Source organism: Athene cunicularia (genome assembly GCF_003259725.1).
Source record: "Athene cunicularia isolate RWA chromosome 1 unlocalized genomic scaffold, athCun1 chr1_part1, whole genome shotgun sequence".
Classification (NCBI taxonomy): Eukaryota; Metazoa; Chordata; class Aves; order Strigiformes; family Strigidae; genus Athene; species Athene cunicularia.
In genome coordinates, this window is record NW_020799091.1 from 43,708,396 (window position 1) to 43,733,560 (window position 25,165).

General features: G+C 38.7%; 1 protein-coding gene across 1 annotated transcript in view; it reads right to left on the reverse strand.

Moving 5' to 3' along the window:
- Positions 1 to 1,572, reverse strand: part of TBC1D4 (TBC1 domain family member 4) — a 44,230-nt gene extending 42,658 nt beyond the window's left edge. The window contains exon 1 of the mRNA XM_026852162.1: positions 1,208 to 1,572. Coding sequence (XP_026707963.1) covers positions 1,208 to 1,462 — 255 coding nt within the window. The 5' untranslated portion in view covers positions 1,463 to 1,572. The remainder of the gene's footprint in view (positions 1 to 1,207) is intronic.
- Positions 1,573 to 25,165: the final 23,593 nt, after the last annotated feature.

Below are 25,165 nucleotides of genomic sequence, written 5' to 3' on the forward strand. Positions count from 1 at the left end.
GCGAATGATAAAAGGTAATAAAGTAAGACCTCAGAAAGTATCACAAGTAACAGGTGCTGAACAACAGGAAGATAGGTGAATCCCTCAGCCCCTTTCTTTTTGAGTTATTTTGGTCCAAAGATCAAATGTTTGACAGACAATACTAAAACCTTTAGTAAACAATGTGACTAAACTAAAAGCTGCAATAAAATCAGAATGTGAAGATTTAAAAAAAAATAAAAAAAACAAAAAAAAACCCTATACCATATAGTTCAGCAGAGAAACTATGTTGATCTTAAGGTGATACTTTTTGGTTTTGTAATAATTTCAGATGAAAAAGTGCAGGTTCTGCAGCAAGCTATTTTTCAGCGTTCCCAAACTGCTTCTCAAGTGTTTGGAACTTATTCCATGGACCTCATGGAGTTTTTCAGCTAAATTCTTTTAACTATTAGTGATAGCTGTGCCTTTCTAAAGGGCAATGCATTCTCACTTCAGTTAGCATTTCCCCAAAAGAATAAAAGGCAAGAATGATCTCTAAAGCATATGGAAAGACAAAACCCAGGCATTTAGCCCCATGTTATTTTAAGGTCCAAAGATCTTTCCTTTCATGGGTCACCTCCTTTAAGTGTCCTTTTGTTTTCTCAATACAAGCACTGAAGATGTCAAATGTACTTCAGACAAGAGAAGAAATAACTGTGAGGTCTGAAGGAAGAAGCCTTCAGTGCAGACACGTTTGCATACTCATCTGGGAAAGGCGAGCTGAACATTAATACAAATTATCATAAAGGCTGTGAAAGCCTTATGTGAAGTTGTGAGCTTCTTTTTAATTGCACAGAGGATTTGTTCATGTGGAAGTCTTCATCAGTTCTCTTTTTGAAAGAACACTCACTTTTTTCAGCTAGGTCCTAGATCTCACTAATACAGACAAACCAGAACTGCATATAAAGTAATTATTTCCCTAGAAACTCCGCTCCAGTAAGTAATTACTCCATAAGTAATGTGTTTTTCTTAAGATTTACCTAAGCTTATGAGTCAAGGTGACTTCCTTAAGAAAGTTCAGCTACTTGCATTCCAATTGCTTGTGAACAGATATATAAATATTTCTGACAAATCATGAAACCATACTGGGTCCACACTACTTATTTTGCAAAAACTTGTCTCAGCTTCAAACTGCACAGGGGAAGATACAGTGCAAAACCAACATGAAATTGCTCATCCTAGTACACACCTGGAACAACATTGTCCTGTTCTTCTCAGAATCGGAAGGCTGAACGTGACTGGGTGCACTTGCATGCCTTCTGCGTGGCTGTATTTTCGGGTTTGTGTCATGAACCCTTCTTTGCATTACAGCAGTGACACTGCTGCACCGGGAGCGAAACTCTTGCTGCTCATCAAAGCTAGAGTCCTCTAAAATTCGCTCTGGAAAGGAGCCACGAGTGCTGGCCAGGTTGGTCAAGTTGGTCTGGCTACCGATTGTAAACATTGCAGCGTGCCCTGCAGTGTTATTTGGGCTGTCCAGCTCCTCAAATGGGCTATCCAATGGAGAAGTTGGCACATTTCCTTCCCAAAGGGGTAAGTCCAAACTTGACTCATTATTCCGCTGCTCGTTTAATAGTTTCAGGCGCTGGCGCTCATGAAGGCTGAATTTCTCAATGCAATCATCAATTAGTGTGGAGGGAGCTTTCTTGTGAGCCACCGTCACCTTTCCACAGTACAAGACCTCAAATTTTTGAGAGTCATAGAAAGCATCTTCACTATCCTTACTTGGTTTAGCATCTTCTTTCAGCGCTGCTTTGGAGACTTGTCTTATGCTGCTGATAACATCAGGAACCTAAGGGATGATGTGAAAGGTCTGTTTAGTAGCCACAAATGAGATAGCACACACAGTGATATGTCAAATATTTGTTAATTTACATATTTACACAAGTTATTTCTTTAGTAGAGTGCCACTAGTTTCTTGGCTGACAGAATAAAAGTAGAAAATTCTAAATTCTGTATAGACAGTTTATGCAGTGAAAGCTAAGTAATTTTTTTTTTAACAAGAATCTGTTTCAGAACATAAAGTTTTAAATTACCAGAATGTCTACTGACAAATGTTCACTTTTTTTTTTTTTTTTTTTTTTTCTTTTCTGTCGCCCTCTTCCCACAGCAGTATCTCTTGCTGATGTACTTTGCATAGGGCCTTCACTGTTTCTTTGGTTTTATTTTGCAGAGCCAGATATTCCATTCTTAGGTCAGTTGTGGAAAGAGTTTTATGAAAGAGAGACCAGCAAGCCCCATCAGTTTCAACTGACAGTTTTGGAACACGGGCAGCAAGCATATGGAAATTATACCAAAGTACCATGTACATTTGCATTAATTCTTGTTATCTGCTACAAAAACCTCACCCCAACCATCCTATGATGCAGTTTACTTTAAGGTCACACTTCCCTGCTGTCTCAGTCATCATGCAATTAAGAAGCACACCCATATCTCTCTTCTCCATCATTCTTACGTACAGGTTCCTACAAACCCTGTAAGGCCAATATCCACATCTCCAGTAGAAATTCTCAATGTCAGCTCTGTATCACCCAGTCTTTTAAGGCCACCTGGTTCTCCTTCCATTTTAACCCAATCACCTTGGGATGATATCTGCCTTCAGCATCAACATATTTAATATGCAAGCTCCTTTTTCATTTTTCCTTCACTAGAGAAAACAAGGACTTTTTCAACTCTATTGACTGCAGATCAGAGTGATTCTAGTAGCTCTTTTGACAGTACCTACCTCTGCTTAACCAAACCTCTTTCTCACCAAGTTTCACCTTCTCTGGAAGCATAAGGAATGATATCACATTACAGGTATTGGGGAAGTTACTAGTGACAATGAGATAAGAAAGGTTACCTTATCTGATTTTCTTTCCAAGAGAAATCAGTTCTCGCCACTCACCACCCACCATATCGATAATACTTGATAATTTGTTTCAAAGTATTTTTTCTATTAAAAAGATAACTCTGAAGTCACACCTTAGTAAATAATCCATGCTCCCTACAGTATCTCTTTCTTTCAGTCACAGGATACCAGTTGAAACTTGCTAATGAGGCAGTAATCTTGTATGCCAATACTTTTGCAAGTCACAGTGGAAAATTACCTCCTCTTAATCCCTGTCTCCCATTACACACACCTCATCCATTGGGCATTCAACTCCGATCTGCTTCCAGTTCATTTATTGCAAAATGAAGTTCAATTACCCTAAGATCTACTGACCATTTGGCTTTCATCCCTATAGATGTCATCATCATCTCAGTTTTCAGTGAGGCTAAAAGTTAGTCTTGAGATGACACAGATAGTAGAGTGTATTTAATCTTCATTCATTCTCACCACCAGGCTGCTTTACCTCCCAGCCATGCCAGCTCAGCTGAACATGGACAATTCTCACTTTATACATGCCAGTTCATATTCCAAGATGCAGCTCTTTTTGCACTATCGATCTTATTCTTTCTATGGTCTGTGTTTAGAGAAGCTCTAGAGTTTAAATTTCTTAGCAAAAATCTTTTAGCAAAATGCACAAGTTGGCTGTCTTTTAATTAACATTTCCCATTTTAGAATCCAGAACATGTTACAGGACAATTCACTTATATTTCTATTCAAACTACAGGGACAATGATAAATCAACTAGAATAAACAAAGTCAGCTGTTTAACTGGCAATCTGGATTATTAAAAAAAGCATACTATCAACTACGCTCCAACAACTGCGTTCTGCCACTTTCTCATCACTTCTAAGAGAAAAGACTGGAGAAGATATCCTTAAGTCTTTCTAATAATACCCAATAGCCTCCTAATGTGTCCTATCCCCCTCACCCCACCAGTGAATGTCCAAATAGGCTGGCAATAAGACACTACCAACTCTACCACAGTAGGATTCCCCATCCATTTCCTCCTTTCTTAGAAAGCTCCTCTACAGAGTTTTAAGTAATTGCAATTCTATTAAAAAAAAAAAAAAAAAAAAAACCACCTTGCTATTTATCACTTGGTTTTATTTCCATCTTTTCCAGATTGTGCATACTCTTCAGACATTAGTATCTGAGTCACAATTCCTATTTCACAATCCCTGCTCCCCGTATAGCTTTTGCTTCTAACTACCACATAAATTGCTACAGTAATTTCACTTCAGCATAGAGGGATTCTAGCATTAGAGCAGAGGTTTCAGCTCCTACTTGCCCAACCAATTCTTATACCCTCCTTTGTTCAGACAACTGTTTTTACAGGCTATGTTATTTTTTAGAGTGCATCCTCATCCGTATTCACTTTTTTCCTATTTTTCTACCTATCCACAGAACTAAAGTGATAAAACAAGGTGAAAAGTTGAGACCCATTTAATGTCTGTAGTTATGAACACAGTATTTTCATTAAGTGTTTTGACTTTGGGCAAAAACCATAACTGGGATCAAGTGGAGTCTAAACAAGAGTTTGCATCTGTGTTTTCCTGAAGTGCAAGATACAGAACAAGTTACACAATTATTAAGCATAGAAACCATCCCAATGCGGCATTTTACATATTTCTTTGGCCTGTATCATTGTTTTTTGACATTCTGTTGCTCTGTATATCAAGAAGCCCCAGTTACAAAAGTTTCACCACCACAGTTGTGTAACTTTTTTGGATTTGGATATTAGCCTATTACCTGTTAATGCTGAAATTGCAAGGCAAAGTTAGACAAGATATTAAGCAGAACAGAGATTTTTAAGTACTGAATTAACAGTATGAAAGTGCTTAACTACTTTCAGGAATCAGTGTAGTAATATTAAGAAAACAGACTCCTGAAACATTCAAAACATTAATGTGCTTCCAAGTTCTAGTATTTCCCTACAGCAGTCTCATGAAATTAAGCAGCCAAAGGGGAGAAATGGGATTCTTACTCCAAAACCCCACAGGGTCATTGCAGATCTTCGTGGATATATACTACCAGGTATTACAGAAGAACAAAATGAAAAGGTTAAATGAATTAGCACATAGTTTTTCAGCATTCACCTGCATACAAAGAAAATAAATCATTAAAGTATTTAAGTAATTAATCTATTCAACATACTCAGAATTTTTGTTGTCAAGCCTTGAAGATAGTTCTGTTAAAGAGGGGGAGTGGAATAGAGGGGGATGGGCAGTGTATTTGCAGGGTAAGAGAGGCACACTTCCAGCCCCAACAAACCCAGTGGTGCTAGTGCTGGGACAATGCAAAACGACTTAATTCTCCCATGCTTTGCCTCTCCCAAGTCCCATGGTCTAGGGGCCTATCACCTTTTTCCAAATATTGCTGGGCAGAGAAGGAAAAGATGACCATGTCCCAGAGGGAGTCGGACAGGGCTTCTCAGCAGAAAGGTAGGAGCCAAAGATCCTTCCTCAGAGCCTGTAGCAAAACCCCCACAAATGCAAGAAGCCAAAATGACAAGGATGAACAGTGGGTACCGTAAGTACAAGACTAGACGTGTTGATACCAGTTTGGCTCCTCAGTGTGATGAATACTCCAAAACTTGGTTGATGAGAAAAAACAAACAAAAACCCCCTATCAAAGCCTAATGAACAAGACTGCAGATTAAGAGTCAAGTAAGGAGAGATCCATGATGACATTAAAGAGGCAATATTTCACTCCAGGGAAATATGATTGATCTGTCTAATTAGAGAAAAAGTCACCCTTTGGGAATTCAAATTTGTTATTATTCCCGTTTGAGTAGCCTAACACTTTATGAATCCCTCTTCCCCCAATCAGATCTGATTCAGTATGTGGTGATTCAATAAGTAGTTGTACTCTAATCAGAACAGATGGCCCTGGTAGAATTCTGCACCACCTACAATAAGATTCATCTCCGAATATACAACATAAGAAGTAAAGAAAAAACTTTCACAAACACTGTTTACTACAGACAGAGTTTTGGTAAGCTGAAATTAATGACAGCATCCATTTTAGCCAAATGGTCCCCCATATTCCATTTGCACCTCACACTCCTTCACCCCACCTCCTCCATGACCTTGGTTATAGACCTTAAGAGTTACTGCAGTACATTGATTTGGCCAGCTAGTGTAGAATAAGGCCGCAACACTTCACTCTGGCTAGAAGACAGATATATTATATTAATACCTTAGATCTGCTAATTACAGCTCTACAGTTCATGGGCTCTATCCAGTTCTGTCCCTTGTGACTAGACCTCTAACAGGGTCGATGCATAACAGAGAGCAAACACCTTCCTCGTCCATAAGTAGTACATCGTTCAAAGTGCATGTGAATAGTACTGCCAAGAACCATTCTACTACACATCAAGAAAGTTCACTGTGTTCAGCGCAGAAAAGTATTTTCATGTTGGAAACATGAGTTTAACTGATGTAACTAATGCAAGCTCTTTCATCTGACTTGATTAAAACCAAAGTGAGGACTAAAACCAAATAAAGGACTACAGGAAAATAATCAACACCAAATTAAAACTTTCTTTGTAGGTCTTCTCATGTCACACAACTATGTTTTCATTAAAATTAATTCCAACTTTATCACCCCTGCCTTAAAATCCCCAAAGAACTTCAGTTATGAGGTGTTTATCACCAATATCTTGAAATTACAAAACATAGAGGCTATCAAGCCTACTAAATCATGCATGCTGCAGCATAACACTAGAACAGTCTGCCACTACTCTAGAATAGGCAGAGTATCTCCATGGGGATACCACACACTTTCTTGAATACAGGTGACAGAAGTCAAGCATTACAAAAAAAATTATATACTCCCTTTGAATTTACCACAGCCTCCAGAGAGGTGGAGCTCCGTTTTTTGCTGGAGAGATAACATTTAGATGCATACTGCAGTAATTACTGAGCAGTGCTTTCAATTTTAACTGAAACTTAGAACTTGAACGCTATGTATATTGAAAGAAGAAGAAAAAATCACTTGCTGTATATCATTATTTCCACAGCTGGACAGAATTCCACTGTGCAGAGAAGTTGCAGCTCTTGTTAGTTTGTTTCTACCTTCCACATGGAAAATTTCAGTCTAGAATTTATTACCAAAGCAAATCCCCTCATCGTACCATAAGGCCTATACCTTAGCATGACATCTAATAAGCATGCCTAACAAATCTGGCTACTTAATGACAACAGTTCTAGCAAGGCGATTATTTTCAAAGTAAGGAAGAAGCTGGGCCCCTTTCACTCCATCGCAACGCAAGGTGCAGTGTCAGATCCTTTCCATTGTACAAAAAGACATGAGAAAATGAACTTCACGCATGCACATTAGGAGCAGTCAGTACCTTCTGGTGTGGGCTCCAATTCAGAATCACAGGCATGTCCAAGTGAAACTGTCACCAAACTATAGTGTCATGAACACTAAAGAACTCGGGAACAGATTGGGATAGGTGACTGCAGAAAGATCCCCCTCTCACAAAGGGCTGGCCATGCTGTTGCACCATTTCCTCAGGTCAGTTCATGGTATCATGGCTCAGTCAGAGCTCCACGCAGTAACCGTTGTGCTTCAAAAGTATTTCCTCACTTTGGGCTGGAAGCACCCGCACTGCCTCGGCTTTGAATAATGATTCCTACTTATGATCTAACTATGCATACTTAAAAACAAACAAAAGAAACAGGATACCATTCAGAAATCAACAGCCCATGCTCTTGATAATTACTAAAAGAGTTTGACATCTATCAATTAGAAACTAGTGCAATGTGAGAAAAAATTAGGAACAATTGGGACTTGACTCTCCTTTCAGTTAGTGTTAAGTTGCATGTCCACAAGATAGGAGAACCCAGCAACAGCGATGAAACATGAACTGAGACAAAATAAGCCACATATCACATCCTGCTACATATCAAGCATTTGACACTGAGGCAAAGTTCTTATCTTGCACAAAAACATACCCAAATGCCAGCCAAAGTGCAGATAGCAGTAACTATTCTCAACCAGAAAGAAGGGTGGGAGAGGGGAAAAAAATTGTTTTAACTGCTATAAATGTTTTTACTGCCATCCAGTTAGTACAAGACTGATCATCCAGACCTTTTGTACTTTGAAATCTACAGCAGTCTGCCGCTTCACACGCTGGTGACAGTGCTCCACTTCAGTTTTCACCATTAAAAATGCATCCTTCTGATTAAGAGATAAAAGACCAGCTCAGAGTGATTCAGTTTATGCAGTCACACAAGCAATTTGTTGACTTTGTTTGTGTTAGAGATATTTAGAAACTAGAACAGAAGAATCTGTCTCCATCAGCTGAATTAGTGCTGAAGGAATACTGACCATCTTTGGTTTTGAGCAATGAGGAGGATTTGTAGCCAAGAGAAATGCTATCACAATGGGAAAAGAATAACAGATGACTTGCTAAGCATTTCTATAACCCACCTGCACTTAGCATACTTCTAAAAATACAGTTTAGAAAACACAAAGTCAGGTTCTCAGTAGGCAGTAATAAGCATCTGCCACCAACTCTGATACATTCTGCTTCAAATCTGGGCTAACACAACACAAACCCGGTAGCAGAAAAGCTGAAACTCAGGAGCTGGCAAAGAAAGACCAAGTGCAAGCAGATCTGGAACTTCGAGATGACTGTCACCCCTGGCAGCTAGTGCCTTCATGTTTCTGCTGTTCTCTGCAAGTTCATGAGTTCAAAGCTTACAGCAACAGAAAACACATGAGGAACAAGCCAAAAACTCATCGACACTTGCATACAGTAACATACAGCAAAACCAATTTTGCTTTCAAGAGTCTTCCTTTTATTTGCCATGGCTATATTTTTCCAAGGTGACTGGTCAGGAGCCAACAAGGTTTGTTTCTAGAGAACTACTATAGAGCAATGCACTTATCACTCTGACATTCAACCTCATGCCATATATTGAGGAGATCACATACTCCTGCTGAAGGCAAAGCTAAAGACTACTACTAAACCAGCCATAAAAAGAAAGACATTTTATGGAGGTAAGTCAAAATAAAATAAAACAAAATTCAGTTTCCTAAATAATTCTTACTTGAGATCAACCCAGTAATTCATTGTGCTGTTCAGTTTTGATACAGTCAACAAGCAGAAAAAAGTCTACCATGGTTGCACAGTTTATGCTTAGAGAACCCACTACAATACCTAATTTGCTACTGGAAACTTGTGGATCACTTAACACATTCTGGGTGCTACACATGCACACACGATGTTGCTTTGCCAAGTATCCAAATTTAGATAAGCAGTATAAGGATGGAAGGCCGATCAAGTTACTTAACAGGAAAGAATGTGTAAGAGTTACAAGATTGTTTGGATGCCTGAGCAGACAACAGATGCCTTTTTTTATACTTGCATGCAAGCACTCTACATATCAATGAACTTCAATGATGGCAGTGGCAGCATAGTCCAACAGGAATACTGCTTTAAGCAAGGAAGGCTCTTGCATTCAGTATTTTGCTCCTGTGTTTAGGTCAGTCACACTGATTCTTCTCCACCTTTCACATCCAGCTCACACTCACTCTGCTTGAATACTCTGCAACCCACAGAAGTGTCAGTACAGAGCTCTCACCATGAACCCTATGGTTTTGACTAGGTAGAACAAGTCTCAATTCACCTATCAGTTATATACTTTGAGTATATGCAAGTACTCTCTAGTTTGTTTCCAAGTTCAGGACATAGCTCCAGTGAAAGATTTAGAAAAGAACAGCTTGCTTGCAACATCAGTTCATCTTAAACTTTCCAATTGCTTTAACTGAAGTTTTTCCAAACTAAGAAATCACAAATTCAGATATTAACCAGGAATTTTCTCATGAAAACTGCATTTTTAACACAATTTGGCACTTTATTTTGTAGTAAAAGCTTTATTAAAGAAGACGTTGTTTTTAAGAACTCCGTCGTATTTAACATAGACACTATTTTTAAAAGGGTTTGCCTGAGAAGATAAGGCTGTCACGTGGACAGTCCCAAACAATTAATACATTCTCTGCATTTGTTTCCTTTTGAGGGGGAAAAAAAAAAAAAAAGCTACAGTTGGAGTGCTTATTGAAGTATTTTGACCATTTATGGTCACTATCGACTTCTCAAATACAGATCAGAAGATAGTGAATTTCATTTTAGCAGATTTAAAGTGCAAGTGCTAAGACTGAAATAAGTGCTTCCTGCACCGTGTTTAAGAATGTGGCAGAGTTATTTAATCCAGTAGTTTCAGATAGAAAATATCAATATTTGAATCTAAAAAGATGGAACTAATAGGTTGATTCACTATGAAACGAACACACCTTGGAAAGTCTGTTTTTCCTAAGTCACGAGATCAAGGTTTCAGAACTCATACATGGCAGACCATGACGACTCCAAAAGTGAGTATCAGCCCAGATTTGGTTGAAGACCACATGCATCTGATTTCCATGGTTGACACCAGCTTTATAACTTATTTGCTACAATAACCACCTCCTCCTTCTATCACTGAAGGTGAAGATTGAAGTTGTTAGTAATTCAGCACTCATTCCAGCAGATGGGAAAAATTACAGACACTCTTTAGTCTAAGAGATCTAGCAGGTGTCTATACATTTGGTCCACAAAAAGTCAGGCACTGCAATAACTTCTAGCCCCCTTACTAGAAGTTCCTTGATGACATGAAACGAAGGAGTTACGTGTTTTCCTATTTGATGTTTTCACAGAAACTCTTGGCTGCAGTATTGAGAAGTTTCAAACTACTTAACTCCTTAAAAAAGGCTCTGCTTACAGAAAGATGGACACCAAAACCAGCATCAAGCAGCAGGTGACATGCACATATAACAGTGTGCATGGAGTAGAAAAAAAATGGACCGCAACCTAATAGCCTTTCAACAGCTTCTCCACCCCAACAAATAACACTCATTAGTTTCCTAGTACTTTGGAAATACACACCTGGACAACTTCCAGCTTGTCCAGTAATCTCACAGTTCACAAGAGCAACTGCATTATCTTGTGACAGTATCAAATGCTTAACCGGTAGTACAATTAACTTTTCTCAGATAACAACCAGCAAACAACCCTAGCATAAACACAGCAAAAGAGGATTTCAAAGCCATACTGATCCAATGCTGAATCTCCAAACACTTCAAAACCAGAAGCTGGGCAAAGCAGAGAGCTTCCACCTAACTAGACTTCCTCCAGCACCAAAGTCTTCAATCACCACTTTGACCAACAGAGACAGAGTAATAACAAATACCATACCTGAAGGCAGGTAACTCACCACGAAACACCAAGTGCTAATCTCTGCTCTCACTGGGAGTCAAACTGTCTAATCTTGTAAATCACTAATTGTTAAAAATACTAAGATTTCATCAGCTCCTTATGTTAGCCATGAAAAGAATTAAATATAGTTAGATAGTTACAGTGTTCAAAAGTAAATCCATACACAGTTGACTGGGTAAATAATTCAGATTTAATAGCTGAAAGTAATTAAATTCATGGCTGTTTTTCACCCAGAGGAATTCCAAAAGAGCTACAGTTACTATTAATAGTAATAAAAAAACCCAACCCACAAGACCCAGAGACAACAGAAAAGGAAATGCCTTCCCAGGAAGCTTTGACACAAACGAGTCAATGAAGTAAAGAGACAGTAAGGTCCTTTCAGAAACACAGCTTTGTAAGGCAAGACTCTTCCACCGTGATATACATGATGAATAATCTAAAGGTCTGATAAAGACCCATGAGACCACTTGCATATATTCTCAGAAAGTTTGTGAGAGAGTGTTTTGTTTTGCTTACGAACCTGGGTTCTAGAAAACTGTGGGGAAAAAGGCAACATAAAAGCACTCAGTTACTGTGTAATGAAGAAAACACAAGAGGTGATGAATACAGCTAAGGCAGACAGATGGGAAGGAGTTGTTTCTGAGGGTACCTGGGGAGTTTCAGTTTGGTTTTTAGGCAACACCTCAGGTAACATAACTTTTGCAGTGCTTCACCAATTACTACTCGTAGATAATACTTGTTTCAGTACTACTAATCTTTATTTCTCAGTTTAGTATGCCAGGTATCTGATATTTCCAAGCCAGCAGTTGCCCAGCATTGCCCAACAGCATAAACGATAAGATTTAGGGAACCAGCTATTGGAATTGGCTTGACTCTACACAGATAAGCAGAATAGGTAGGTTGCATTAACTAACTGGAGCTAACATTGCTAACAACATTCATAGAAAGAATGGCATAGGTTTTATCATGTCCTAGAAATATGATCACAAATATATACCCAGGATTTCTGGAATTTAAGTTCATTATTAAAGCACACCAAAGCCCACACTGCTTCACCTTCTGTGGTAGTATCTTTATCTTACCAGTGCTATTAGCACACCTTACTTGGGTACCTATATATTAAGGTACGTTCTGTTCTCTGAATGTAGAAGAGAAGGGCAGCACAGCTCCAATGTCTAGGGCTTGGCAAAAACATGCTTAGACATAACACAGCAATCCCCAGACTCCTGTCTGGCCTGGAAACTTAACTCCCATTTCTGGGCTGATGGTGGGAGGGATAAGAAGGGAACAGTGGTTTTGCCACTAACACAACAGCATTCTCATGAGATTTAAATAAGTTATTTTGAAGGATAATATAAATCCCATTCATTTCAGATTGCCACAGGAGTTTCTTACATTATTTCAGCTAAAGTATTACTTGTCATGCTCAGCTATGATCAAAGCAAGATACATCTCCGAGTAACTTAAAGTTTCAGAATTATGTACACGAGTTGTTTTTTTCATAAAAGAAGACAGTTTTCTCTGGACTGATGAATTCAAAACTCCATTTATCCATAATTTCATCATTCTACAGTTGAAGTTATTTTTACTTACAATAGCCCAGATTATGAAATACTTCACTCTGTAACTGAAAGTCAGCTTGCTGGTGAGAATTAGCAGTGAACACATGACTATTAACGGAAATCGGAAAATAAGCTCCCCTGAGGGGTGAACTTCATTCCTCCCGCCCATCAAATCTCCCTCCCCTGGGGCAGCTTAGCCTATCTGGGAACTATCTACATTAGGAATTTATTCTTGATCGTGTCTGAATGTCCTGTTCTTGCTAAAGTCAAGGCTAAAACTTGTTTTGCAAAGACAGTGAGGAAACATGTCAGTTGTATCAATAAAAGTGAGCACATTTCATAATATATCTGTTCTGTGCTTCCCAGCATCATATCTCAGAAGGCAAGGTACATCTTACTCACTAATCTTTTGTATGGTGAGATTTGCAAGCATGCCTTCCAGTTTCAGCTGTGACACCCACAACAGCATCCAAAACCATTCCATACATTTCTGTAGATACCAGTACATTTCAGGGAGAAACAACAGAAATCTCAACTGCAAGGGTTATCCCAAACATGACAGATATACACAATGCTAGTTACATTTATTATTCTCTAGGGAGTTTTTAAACCATATGGCATAGTCCCAGGTGCTGTAGTTTCTGTTTGTTCATGAGCTCTCCGGAAGCTGAGGCTAGCACAGGATGCAAGTAGGCTCATCTCTGTTTTGCCCTCAGAAAAACTTAACATCTTGCATAAATCAGGTAACTTCAAAGTAGAACTATGATACAATGAAGCAGGTGTAACAGATTCACAGTTTATCAAGAGAATTTTGTTAGAACTATAAAAGTTCAGAATTACTATGGGCTAGAAACAAAATCTGAAAAACATATGATTCATTTGAGAAGCCAAATAAAATTTATAGACTAAGTGGAGTCATATGGATATACATTAATAGAAATTAGTAAAACCGAATATATTAACATCTCCATATTTTTTGATGAACAGAAGCCAAGTTGACCCAAGTAGAAATCTTTTTTGTTTGGAGTTTTGTTTGGGAGTTTTTTAAGTGGGAGGTACCTCTATAAAACAGTTAAGATGCACTGGAGCAAACAGGGACAAAACTGTAAGTGGAAGTAGGTAGAAAAATACAAGAACAGATATGTTTGATCCCAAATCCAGTACTTGGTACGTAAAAAGTTAGAGAGTGGCATACCAGAGCAGCTTCTGCACTGTTGCAACATGCCTACCTGAGGCTACTCTCCACACATACTTGACTCTACGTCCCATAAAGAGATTTTTACATCCTATTTCCCTTCATGGGAACACTGGGAATGACTAGGTCAGATTTGGATGTTCAACCTAACATCATACTAAAAGTACTGCACTTCTGAAGAGTCTACGAAGCGATGTAAAAGAGCCATTACTACAGAAGACAGCTAACCTGTATTTCATGCTGTGCATCTTATTTTTTTAACATGCTTTCTCTCCCCAAGCAGCAAGAAAGTCTGACAGGACCCATTTTTATGTCAAGGTCCTTATGGCTATCACAATCCTTGTTCAGCCTGTCTGACTTCAGAGATGCATTGCACATAAACACCAGTCTTGGAATTGCTCACCAGCATGTGACATTTGAGAAACTGCATTACTTTCCATTAGTAGCAGCTTCACGATGATTGTTAGCCTAATTTATTTAGATGATGCCTGCTCTGAGGCTGACCATAGTGGACAGGGATTCTAGGACACATAGAGTTGCTGCAAGGAAATAGTAAGGCTCAATAGCATTTTTCATGCATACAGTAAAAAAATGCTACCAAACAGCAAATTTAAAACTTGTGCCCTCTTTTTGTATTAACACAAGAGGAAAGCACTTTGAGCACCTATTAGAAACCAATCCATGTCAAGGACATACTGAAATAAGAGCTAACAAAGCAAAAAAAGGGGAAAAAAGTCTGTTACTTATAATTCAGTTAATTATGGGGACATAGAACAAAGCCCATTATAAGTTGCTGGATTGACAGGTCTGAAATTTTAGATAAAACCAAGAAATTATAGTCTTTAGAGTTAAAAAAAATAATTAAAGCTGACTGCTCATCAATTCTGGAAATCACTGGTTTAAGCGGATAAATAGGTAAGCAGGAGACTAATTTTAAGGTAGCACTTCAAAGAGATGTGCTAGGTAATAACAGATACAGATCATGTAACAACATCTTGGTATTATACCAGGTGCTCTTAAGTGACACGAAGGTGAAATACAGGATTTAAGACTTCCAGTGGCAAATATCTGAATACTGTGAGATTCAGATACTGGCAAAGAACAACAGACAGTACTACTATTTTATTTGTTTTTTTCTGTACCTATCAATACAGGCAGGAAATTAAGACCAAATCGAGGTCATGCTGCTGTGATATATGTTGACTGTAATAGGTGTTTTACCACAAATAAACAAGGCAGAGTCATCTTTGTAGGCAACTTTTCCAAGAGACCTGTACAGTTAATATATAGCTATGCTGATTGCTTGCTGTACATTTCCAAGCAGTTAAGAACTGTTCATAATGCACAAGCTCCACAAATAGCCCCACCTCAGCAAAACCTGAGGGATTCACACTCACCATTCAGAAATTAGGATTCCCCTTAAACTTTAAATGATGTCTTATTTCATAGTCTAGAATTTTACAGTAAAAGAGCTGTCATTTATTCTTCTAAGAAAAAAAAAATTGTATCATTTTACCCAGTTTATGGAATACCCTACAGTTTCATCCTGAAAAAAAGCCATACAGAGAGTTGGAAGAAAATTTATACAATACAGAATTATTTGCTTTACAGTTATGATGCATCAGCTTCAGAACTTTGAAGATTCTTTGCATGGAAAAAAGCTGTGGACAAGAGAAGCAGATACTTGATAGAGGAAGCAATGTCCAACTGTTTTTTGATCATGTTCTTACAAGTTTTATTTTCTCAGAGTTTTATCATGCTTTTCCAGGGGCAAAGAAAGGACCTGCAGCTATAGGAGAGGTCAAATCCTGAGACCCAATATTCTGGTAAGAAAAGAGTATATGCTAGTTAGACTTTTACAAATAATTTATGATGTTAAAATGTTGAAAAAAACAGCACTTCGAATCCTGCAGTTTTCAGAAGGAACCTATTTGGAAGCTGCAATCATGGTTCATGTAGCTAACAGCTCAGTAATATAGGTGTAAGCTGGAAAAGCACATAATTACTGACACAGTAACGGTCTTCTCAAACCAAGTAGAACTTTGCCTTCAGAGCAAGGCCTGATATTTTAAGGCATGAAATTACTTTAGGGAAGAGATGAAAGAGCAAGCAACTCCAGCTACTAAAAGCAGACTCACTGTCAACCCTGAAACTCCCAAGCATCTATCAAAACTGCACTGGACAAATCAGCGTGTTTCTTATCCCATAATTATATGCAGCCTAATTAGAAAGCTTCACATTTACAGGAAGAACTACCCAAATGGTGACAAGAGGATGATGAAACTCCTGCCAGAAGGGGACCCCCCCTAAATGGTTGGTCCTTAGAAGGGTTCCTATATGCAGCTGGGAAGGAAGAGCACCTGGAAGCTGAGAAGCTTCCCCACCACCACCTCCCCTGTATTTTCTCAAGATATCACACCAAAAATGTTTACTTATTATTTATTGTTATAGCTGCATACAAATATGATTGCAGACATTGTTATGTTTCTACAAGGCTCACACCCACAGAAAATGTACTTCCACACATTAATTTACAAAATTGTCATTTTGCTGCTCCAGCTTTACCCAGAGCTTTCAGAGGCTTTTGTAAGCAGGCTTTCCACAAATACAGACTACAGCTATGGAACTCTACATAGCAGCTGCTGCTCATAAACTGGCTAAAATGAAGTTTCAAAGCTCTTAAGTCCCTAGATAATTTTAAAATGTCTAATGGACTGAACAGGTGAGGAAGCTGCTCCTTATAATACAACAGATCCCTTCATCATGCCAACAACAAAGCTGTATTTATACTATTTCCCCGCTTATCTGAACACTACCCTGCACTATCTAGCAAAGCACACACCAGAGTTCCATGATAAAACATCCCGTGCTAAGGCAGCCTTATACCTTTCCACCAGGACATGAATATGTGTCCTGAGCCCCATTACAAGTATTTACCACAGAAACAGCTGATTTCAGGTTATGTACTCAGCTTGGAAATCCAAGCAGCCGCTCAGCAAAGCCTCCACATACCCCCAAGTCTGAAAGAGAGCTAGCTGAGCAGCCCAACATTGTAGACAGTTGCTGTGTTCATAGTGTATTAATACAAAATTAATCAAATTTTGTACTGTTTCAGTCCTGCATTTTCTCTGATAACCTAAGGTGACAAGGGAGAACAAAACCAGACACGATGATGGCAGAGACAGCCCAAGAAGAAATGAGGGATCAAATGCTTGGTTGAGGTTTGTTTGGATCATCCCCCCCTGCCTTTTTGAATGAAAATCACAGAATGAGTACAAACTCTTTATGTTTTCCCCTGGACAGCCAAATTTCCTCAACATTAACACTTCCCACTGTCACAACCTTGCATCACCTGTGGTCAACTATAATCATCAGAAGACCCACAAAATTAGTCTATCGAGCTAAAAGAAACTCTGCATCCTGCATACAGGTAAAAAGGACATGTCAAAATAATTAAGACCTCAAGTTTACCTTTAGAATTAGATACTTCCAACTACTCTAACCTCTCCAAAAAGCCACAGTGAGGTTTAAAAGCCTGCAATCCCCTCTCAGCTAATTCAAAATTGGATTGTGTATTGGGTATAGATGACAAGGTTTTGGCAACAGGGGTGGCCTCTGTGAGGAGAGGCCAGGGCTACCCCATGCCCGACACAAACTGTTCCAGCTGGCTCCAACCAACCCACCGCAGGGCACAGCTGAGCCCCTCAGACAAGGTGGGGGCACCTCAGGGAAATATATTTAAGAAAGGGCAAAAAATGTCACACAGGCAGAGCGAGGAAGAAGGTGTGAGGAACAGCCCTGCAGGTGAGAGGGGGAGGAGGTGCTCCATGGTGGGGCAGAGAGAGATTCCCCTGTGGCCTCTGCAGAGACCACTGTGGATCAGGCTTTCCCAATAGGAATTGCAGCCCACGGGGAACCCACGCTGGAGCAGGAGAACAGCGTGAGGAGGAAAGAGGGGCAGAGAGGAGCTGTTATGGACTGACCCCAACCCCCATTCCCTGTCTCCCTGTGCTACTCAGAGTGGAGGAAGGAGAGAAGCTGGGAATGAAGGAGTGGAGTTTTGAAAAAAATGGTGGAGAGAGGGGAGATATTTTATTTTTTGTCTTTTTTTCTCAACATCTAAATGTATTTTAATTCACGATACATTAAATTAATCTTCCCCAAGTCAAGTCTGTTTTGCCCATGATGGTAACTGGTAAGCAACCTCCCTGTCTGCCTCAATCCACAAGCCTTTCCATCCTATTTTTGCCTATATCCAGTTGGGGTGGGGGTGTGAGTTAGCAACTGGGTGGGTGTCTGGCTGCTGGTCAGGGTTAACCTAGCACGGACAATTAAAAACCAGAGACAATTATGATTTTCATTACTATCCACATGCTGCTAAATAAACTTCTATTTCTTCAAACATAGCCTGGTTTTGTATTTGATTTTTTCAGTTATACAACATAGCATGGAGGACCAATGCAGTACCAGCCACTGAACTGAAAAGCCAATACAGACCCTACCGTGTGCATTTGCTACTGGTGGTCAACTGACACACACACCAATGGGGCAGACTTCAAACATTTATACAGAAAATTAACACTTGGCAACCACTGATGCTGCCTCTACACCTGATGCTTAGAGCAGCATCTCAGTTCCAGGTCTCAAGGTGCACACCTGTGATTTATTTTTATTCTAACTTGAGATTCTGCATCTTAACCTTTACATTACATCAGCAGATGCATTCAGCTGAGTGCCTTGGCTAAGAGCTCCCCATTTAGACAGTCAGAAAACAGACATCAAGACTTTTTATCTTTTTTTTTTTTTTTTTTAAATGAGTTCCTGAAGTCATCAAGGAAGAGGCCAGGAAACATCCACATGCAATAAATAAACCTTGCAACATGCACAGGGAGCTTTAGAGCACTTGGCAGAAGTATGGCCAAGAGGCTACAATGCCCATCCTCATTCCTATTCTTCTATATTCTTAGGGTTCAGTGAGGACCCTCTGCAAGTGCTTTTAATTTTAAAAGTAGAAGCTACTAAAGTATTCCTCATTTTATTCTGAAGGGCAAAAATCCAGGAATTTGTTTACTACAGTGTTCATTATATTTACAAGTGCAATTGTATTTCTTTGGCAGATCTCTGAAGTAAGTTTGCCAGTAAAAGGTTAAGGTTACAATACTGAATTCATTAGCATCTAACTGCTTAGGGGAAAAAGAACTTGCTTTTCTGGGATACTCAACAATGAGATGAAAACTTGAGACCTCTGCTCTTTCTGGCAGTAAACGTGCCCCTGCCCCAGCAGTGTTTCCCTATTACTGTGAAGATGCAGGCTTTAACCTCTCTCCTTGCAAGGCCATGCCCAGAAGAGACCAGATAGACTCATCAACCATTTCTAGTCAGCAGGTCTCTATGAAAGGACAGAGGGTCTTCCTCTGCAAGATCAGAGTTTTAAATGCCTATGTAAGTTCATCTGATCTGATGTATGCAGTAAGATTTCTATAAAGTAATTCCAAAGGCTATGTGGTAGAAAAACAAAAAGAGACAGTTTTTGCATGGGAATTAGTACCAATTGTGTTAAAGCTTTTTCTGGATCAGAATGTTTAAACAACAGCAGTTTAGCTATAAGGTCAAAAAGGTTTGTTGGTTTGTGGGTAGGGGGGGCAGGGTGGGGTGATGCAGGGAGTGGGTGGGTTTATTTTCTGCTTTTAAGTTGGTTACTTCTTCTCACCTAACCCCTAAAAGCTGAAGTAGCTCATTTGTTCCTTGAAAAGATTACTTTTTTTTGGTCCTTCTTCCTACATATTTGACTGGGAAGCTACAGAGGAAACGTTCTTCTTTACACTTGCTAGCAGTGGAGGGGAGGAGCAAAGAGAAACCAGTTTACTCAAATGCTGGACTCCCACTAGTTGATCATTCAAACAAAAAAGAAATCTTTGCTATAATGTGACAGAAAAATGGACTGCAAGTATTTTGGTGTTTGTACAGTCTAAGTTTAAAAGTTTCTCTACTTCCATCTGACTAAAAAAAAATAAAATCAACCAAACAACAAACAAACAAAACCCACAAAGGCCAAGTACTTATTAGGCCTTTATTATGTCTTGTAGCCTATAATGAGTAAGTTAAATCTGCACCTTTTTCCCCTCTCTTCCTCCAGAAGGAGGAGGGGAAACTCTCTCTTCCCAAAACTTGAACCAATAACAAAGTCCATCTTCCCAAGAGGAAGGTCACGGAAGATAAAGATTTCCTTCCATTACACCTGTCATTCACACATTTGTCTGCATGCTGACATTTCCTAAAGCAGCCAGGTTCTAATGAGCCTACAATAGTTCACACAAGGTGAACCAGCAGTGTCCACTTGGTATCTCTGTTAGTCTTTCTGAAGTTGCAGATAGTAGCATCATTTTCCTACACATTCAAGGAAACCAACAGGGTTTGGAAGATGCCACACCAGCAAATTTCAGCAATATGGAAAAGCCACCAAATACTTTTCTTCTTTTTTAAAAAAAGCCCCAACAAATAGTACTGAGTCTTTATCAACCAAACAACTGACAACACTGCAACCATGCAACTGGAAGATGAACTTGGAGAGGTTAGATATACAGGCGCTTTACAGTGAATTCTGCCTGGAAATACTTAAAAGCAGTGGCAAGCACTACCAAAAATTGGGCGAGAATCACATAAAAAATATCAAAAGCTCCAATTTTCTGAAGTCAGACTCAATTTACATTCAAATTTATTTTTAGGCATTAAGTTCTGTTTCTTCGTATTTCCATAAATGAGATTTCAGATACTTCTGTAGAAGTCAATTTTAGAACTAGACTTCTAGTAAAGTCAATTTATATTGCACAGCACATAACTAGCATGAACAGTGCAACCTGATCTGTGGTGGCTGACGAACAACAGATGGGACATCAGCCCATTCATATATGCTACCACTTAATGGAACAGCCTCAAATACAGAGCGAAATACCAAGGAAGTCTGCTCATCTCATCTTGCAAAAAGCCAAGACAAAGACTTTCTCCAATGCTTTTCCAAAGCCAAAATAAATTCTCCACAGCTCCTGTTTAATAACAGACTTCTGAGGAACTTACAAAAAGTTTCATCTGTTAGGAAGGAAGTTACTTGCCTAACTCTTCAGTCCAACTCATTAGGGCTGGGAAGAGATTCAGCTGTTCTCAAAAGCTTGTTTTGAGGGTTCAGAAACCAGGCACCACAGTAGACTGCATATGTGTATCTCTGCTTTTGCTGAAAGCATGGCCAACTTAACCATTCACAGTAGTGTTCCTACTGCTTACATTCTGGTTAAAAGTGCTTGTAGCAACAACCAGGACTCAATACATTTATTTTTCATAAACCCTTAGGTTCCTACCAAATTCCAGGGCAGCAAGCAAGGCTAATTTCTGTTTACAAAGCATTATCATTTAGCATTTCACAGAATGAAACTATTAGAATAAAGGTGCAGTGTAACAGAACATAACAATGCTCGGTTTTTTCCTTTTTGCATAAAACTAGTGTTTGGAAACAGAACTTGGACTGGAATTCCACATTGCCTGGCTTAATTCTGGTCTTAGACAAGCTTTGTCACTCACAGAGGTGTTTGTCTCAGTTACTGCTAACAAGTAGCATCTGAAGTCATTCTCTTGGAGACAACCAGGAATATACAGGATGCTGCTCACACATGAACAGTTGTGTCTCATCCCCAGTGTTATGAGGAATGGAAGGATAATACTGAGAAATTACATCCTCAAGCACAGACAGAGAGAATGTACATTCACTGGCCTTCTTTTGCTAGAAGCTACCCAATGTGCAGCACTTAAACTTCATTGCTTGCTTCAGATACTTGATCCTCTCAGGGGAAAACAGAACTCCCCAGTTCGTAGACAACAAAAGAAAATGTTTGGAAGGAAACATCTACTTATTTAGAAAACTGAGTTAAAGACCTTATTGGGATCTCCACAGCTAATTTGGAGGTGCCCCACCTGTCTTTGTAAGGGATCATAGTGTGCTAGCAGGCTTCTCACATTGCACGCTCAGGTCATGGCACTGGAAGGAATTAATCACAGGTCCTATGTGAAACATCAAGGACCACCTGCAGGCACCCCATAAGCCTCATTTCCTCATTTTCTGGCTAAAAACAGGTTTCTGAAATTGCATTATCAGTTACTTCTTGTCTTCCTCACTCTCATAAGCATTCAGGGCCCATGTCTTCCACTGAATCTGACCTCTATCTCACCACCTTAAGAGTGACCTTTCTTGGGAAGGGCAACGGGGGAGAAGAGAAAGTGAGCAAGTGGCTGTGTAAAGCAGACCCACACAGAAGAGAAGTGTCAAGCATGTACTGAAGGCATCTGTTCTGCTCAGCTGGCCAATACACACATAAGTGTGTGCACAGCAAACATCAGCTGCAGCTGGCATAACACACTGTTTCTTGCCCAGCTGAGAACATAGGATAAGCTGGAAAACTGAAAGACTGGGTTTTTTTTTAAAAAAAAAGCCTTGATAAATTGCTTTATATGAGAGAAATTCTTATTGTGCATTTATTTGTGTGTTTTCCCTTCCCTCTTATTTCTGCTTCATGTCACCAGATGATTTCACGTTCGCTTTCCAGGAAATGCTGAAGGCCTAGCAGAATCTTCTGAGATATCCAGCAGATTACAATACAACTTTCTTATCTCTTTTAAACAGAAGGAAATAGATCAAAATGAGAAAGTCTGTAACTCATGAAATGGCAGGAGTGTTTGTTCTGCAGCAATCTGGACTTTTCCCATTACTGAATGAGAAGCTGTGTTAACAGTTTTACATGAACACTAACAGTGTCAGTCATTTCAGGCACTGTGAAGATCACTTTGCTTCACAAGACCAATACCTTTTTCTGACTCCCTCTTAGCCACACACACATTGCAGTATTTTATTGGTTGCAGTCACAGCTCTCTAGAGCATTTAGCCAAATGATTCAAACAGCTGATAAGATCACACCAAGACTACACTATTCATTATCACCAATGCTATAACAATTTAGTGTGTTTAAGCTTCATCTGTTCATATTTACACTGTGCAGAGTGTCATTCAACACCATACGCTATTTAAGAAATCATTGGACAACATTTCCCTAGCTTAGATAATGCCTCTGACGCCAAATTGGAGACTTAACAGCTGGACTTTGAACGAGCAACAAGATGGAGCTGTATCCCCAGCAAGACAGTGGTGAGCTAACATGTCTCTGTTAGCTTGTCTCACAGTGCACGTCCACAGCTTCTAGACATAAAGACTTCATGTTTCCCAAATACATAAGAACTATCCCTCACCTCCTTCCACAGGATATTTTCAAGGGTGTTATACTACCAAGCTGGAATATTTGTTGTGTGCCTTCAAAGGACAGAAATGATTAAGTGGTTCAATTCAAGGAGTGTTACACAACCCTCATGCATACAAACAATTCTTAAACCTTGGCAGAGACAGAAAGAATTTTGCTATACTGTAAGACAATGACATAGCTACTTAAGCTACAATTAAGTTCAACATTAAAAAATTAGTAAAATCGATCTTGTGGCATACTTGTTTTCAACAGAAAGATGGACTCCAAATAGCACATGTAAAAGTACTGTGAAGATTCCTAGTGAGGGATCTTCAAATCCTGGATAGCTATGTAATATTTAAATACTTAGTCTGGGTCTTATGCAATTATTTTTGACAAAATGAGCAAGAGCAATTCATGCATAAGGTATTTCTGTGACTGTCAATCAAAACACAACTTTCTCCTGCTTTAGACAAGCATATTTATTATGAGTAAACAGACTGGATTAATAATTTAGTGGATGGTGAATAAAAGATGGAGAGGAATTTTATTACTACACATGAATGAGGTAGTCATCTGATGTAGGAGATGGAATTTGAACCTGTAGCTGAATCCCATCCTGCCCTGTCCCATCCCCAAACAGCTTTCTGGTTTTCCCCCCTGAAATAAGTCTGACTGAAGAATTCGAATTCCCACAGCAGAAACACAGATCACGGAGTGCCTTTCATCTCACTCACATCTAGTCAGGCACTAGCACTCCAGAAAACACAGACCAAATTTACTAGACCATCAGCAACTATAATGGCAATTTGAACACCTCTGTTAAGCCCAGGTGTAGATGCCTATGAGTGAATAAACACCGTGAAACAGCAACAAAGTGAGAACCCACTAACAATTTTTAATCATCTCTCCATGCACCAACCCCAAGGTCACTAAATATCCTAAACTAGGCAAAGTCCCTTCAAATACAAGTAAACACAACTTACCACCTTCTATTGCCTTTCACTTTCCAGTTTATTTAAATATCTAACAAGAAGAAAAAAAAAAATCTAGTCTGGCTTCTACTGAAGTCATTGGAAAGACTAATTTTTAATGAGTGCCACATCAGAACCAAGTTTACAGAACCCAATCTGTTATTTTAAATGATACTGAAAGCTTTTCTGACTGCATCTTACCATTGTCTTCCTAGTTATTTCCTATTACCATTCTCTCATTGTTTTGTGTAAGTCAAAAATTAATTCCTACTTTTCAAAAACTTATTCCTCCTAAAACAAATGTTTCACAAACTCCTCAGTTACACAATTTTTTTAAAAAAAGGATTAAGACAACAGGGGCATTCCCTAGTATCCAACTACTTGATTATGAGAACTTATGTACTTCAATTTTGGCTTCTATCCAAAAGTTAACCTTCTTCTCCAGGGAATACAATATTTTGGAAAAGAAAAAGAAAAAGAAAAAGAAAAAGAAAAAGAAAAAGAAAAGAAAAGAAAAGAAAAGAAAAGAAAAGAAAAGAAAAGAAAAGAAAAGAAAAGAAAAGAAAAGAGAAGAGAAGAGAAGAGAAGAAAAGAAAAGAAAAGAAAAGAAAAGAAAAGAAAAGAAAAGAAAAGAAAAGAAAAGAAAAGAAAAGAAAAGAAAAGAAAAGAAAAGAAAAGAAAAGAAAAGAAAAGAAAAGAAAAGAAAAGAAAAGAAAAGAAAAGAAAAGAAAAGAAAAGAAAAGAAAAGAAAAGAAAAGAAAAGAAAAGAAAAGAAAAGAAAAGAAAAGAAAAGAAAAGAAAAGAAAAGAAAAGAAAAGAAAAGAAAAGAAAAGAAAAGAAAAGAAAAGAAAAGAAAAGAAAAGAAAAGAAAAGAAAAGAAAAGAAAAGAAAAGAAAAGAAAAGAAAAGAAAAGAAAAGAAAAGAAAAGAAAAGAAAAGAAAAGAAAAGAAAAGAAAAGAAAAGAAAAGAAAAGAAAAGAAAAGAAAAGAAAAGAAAAGAAAAG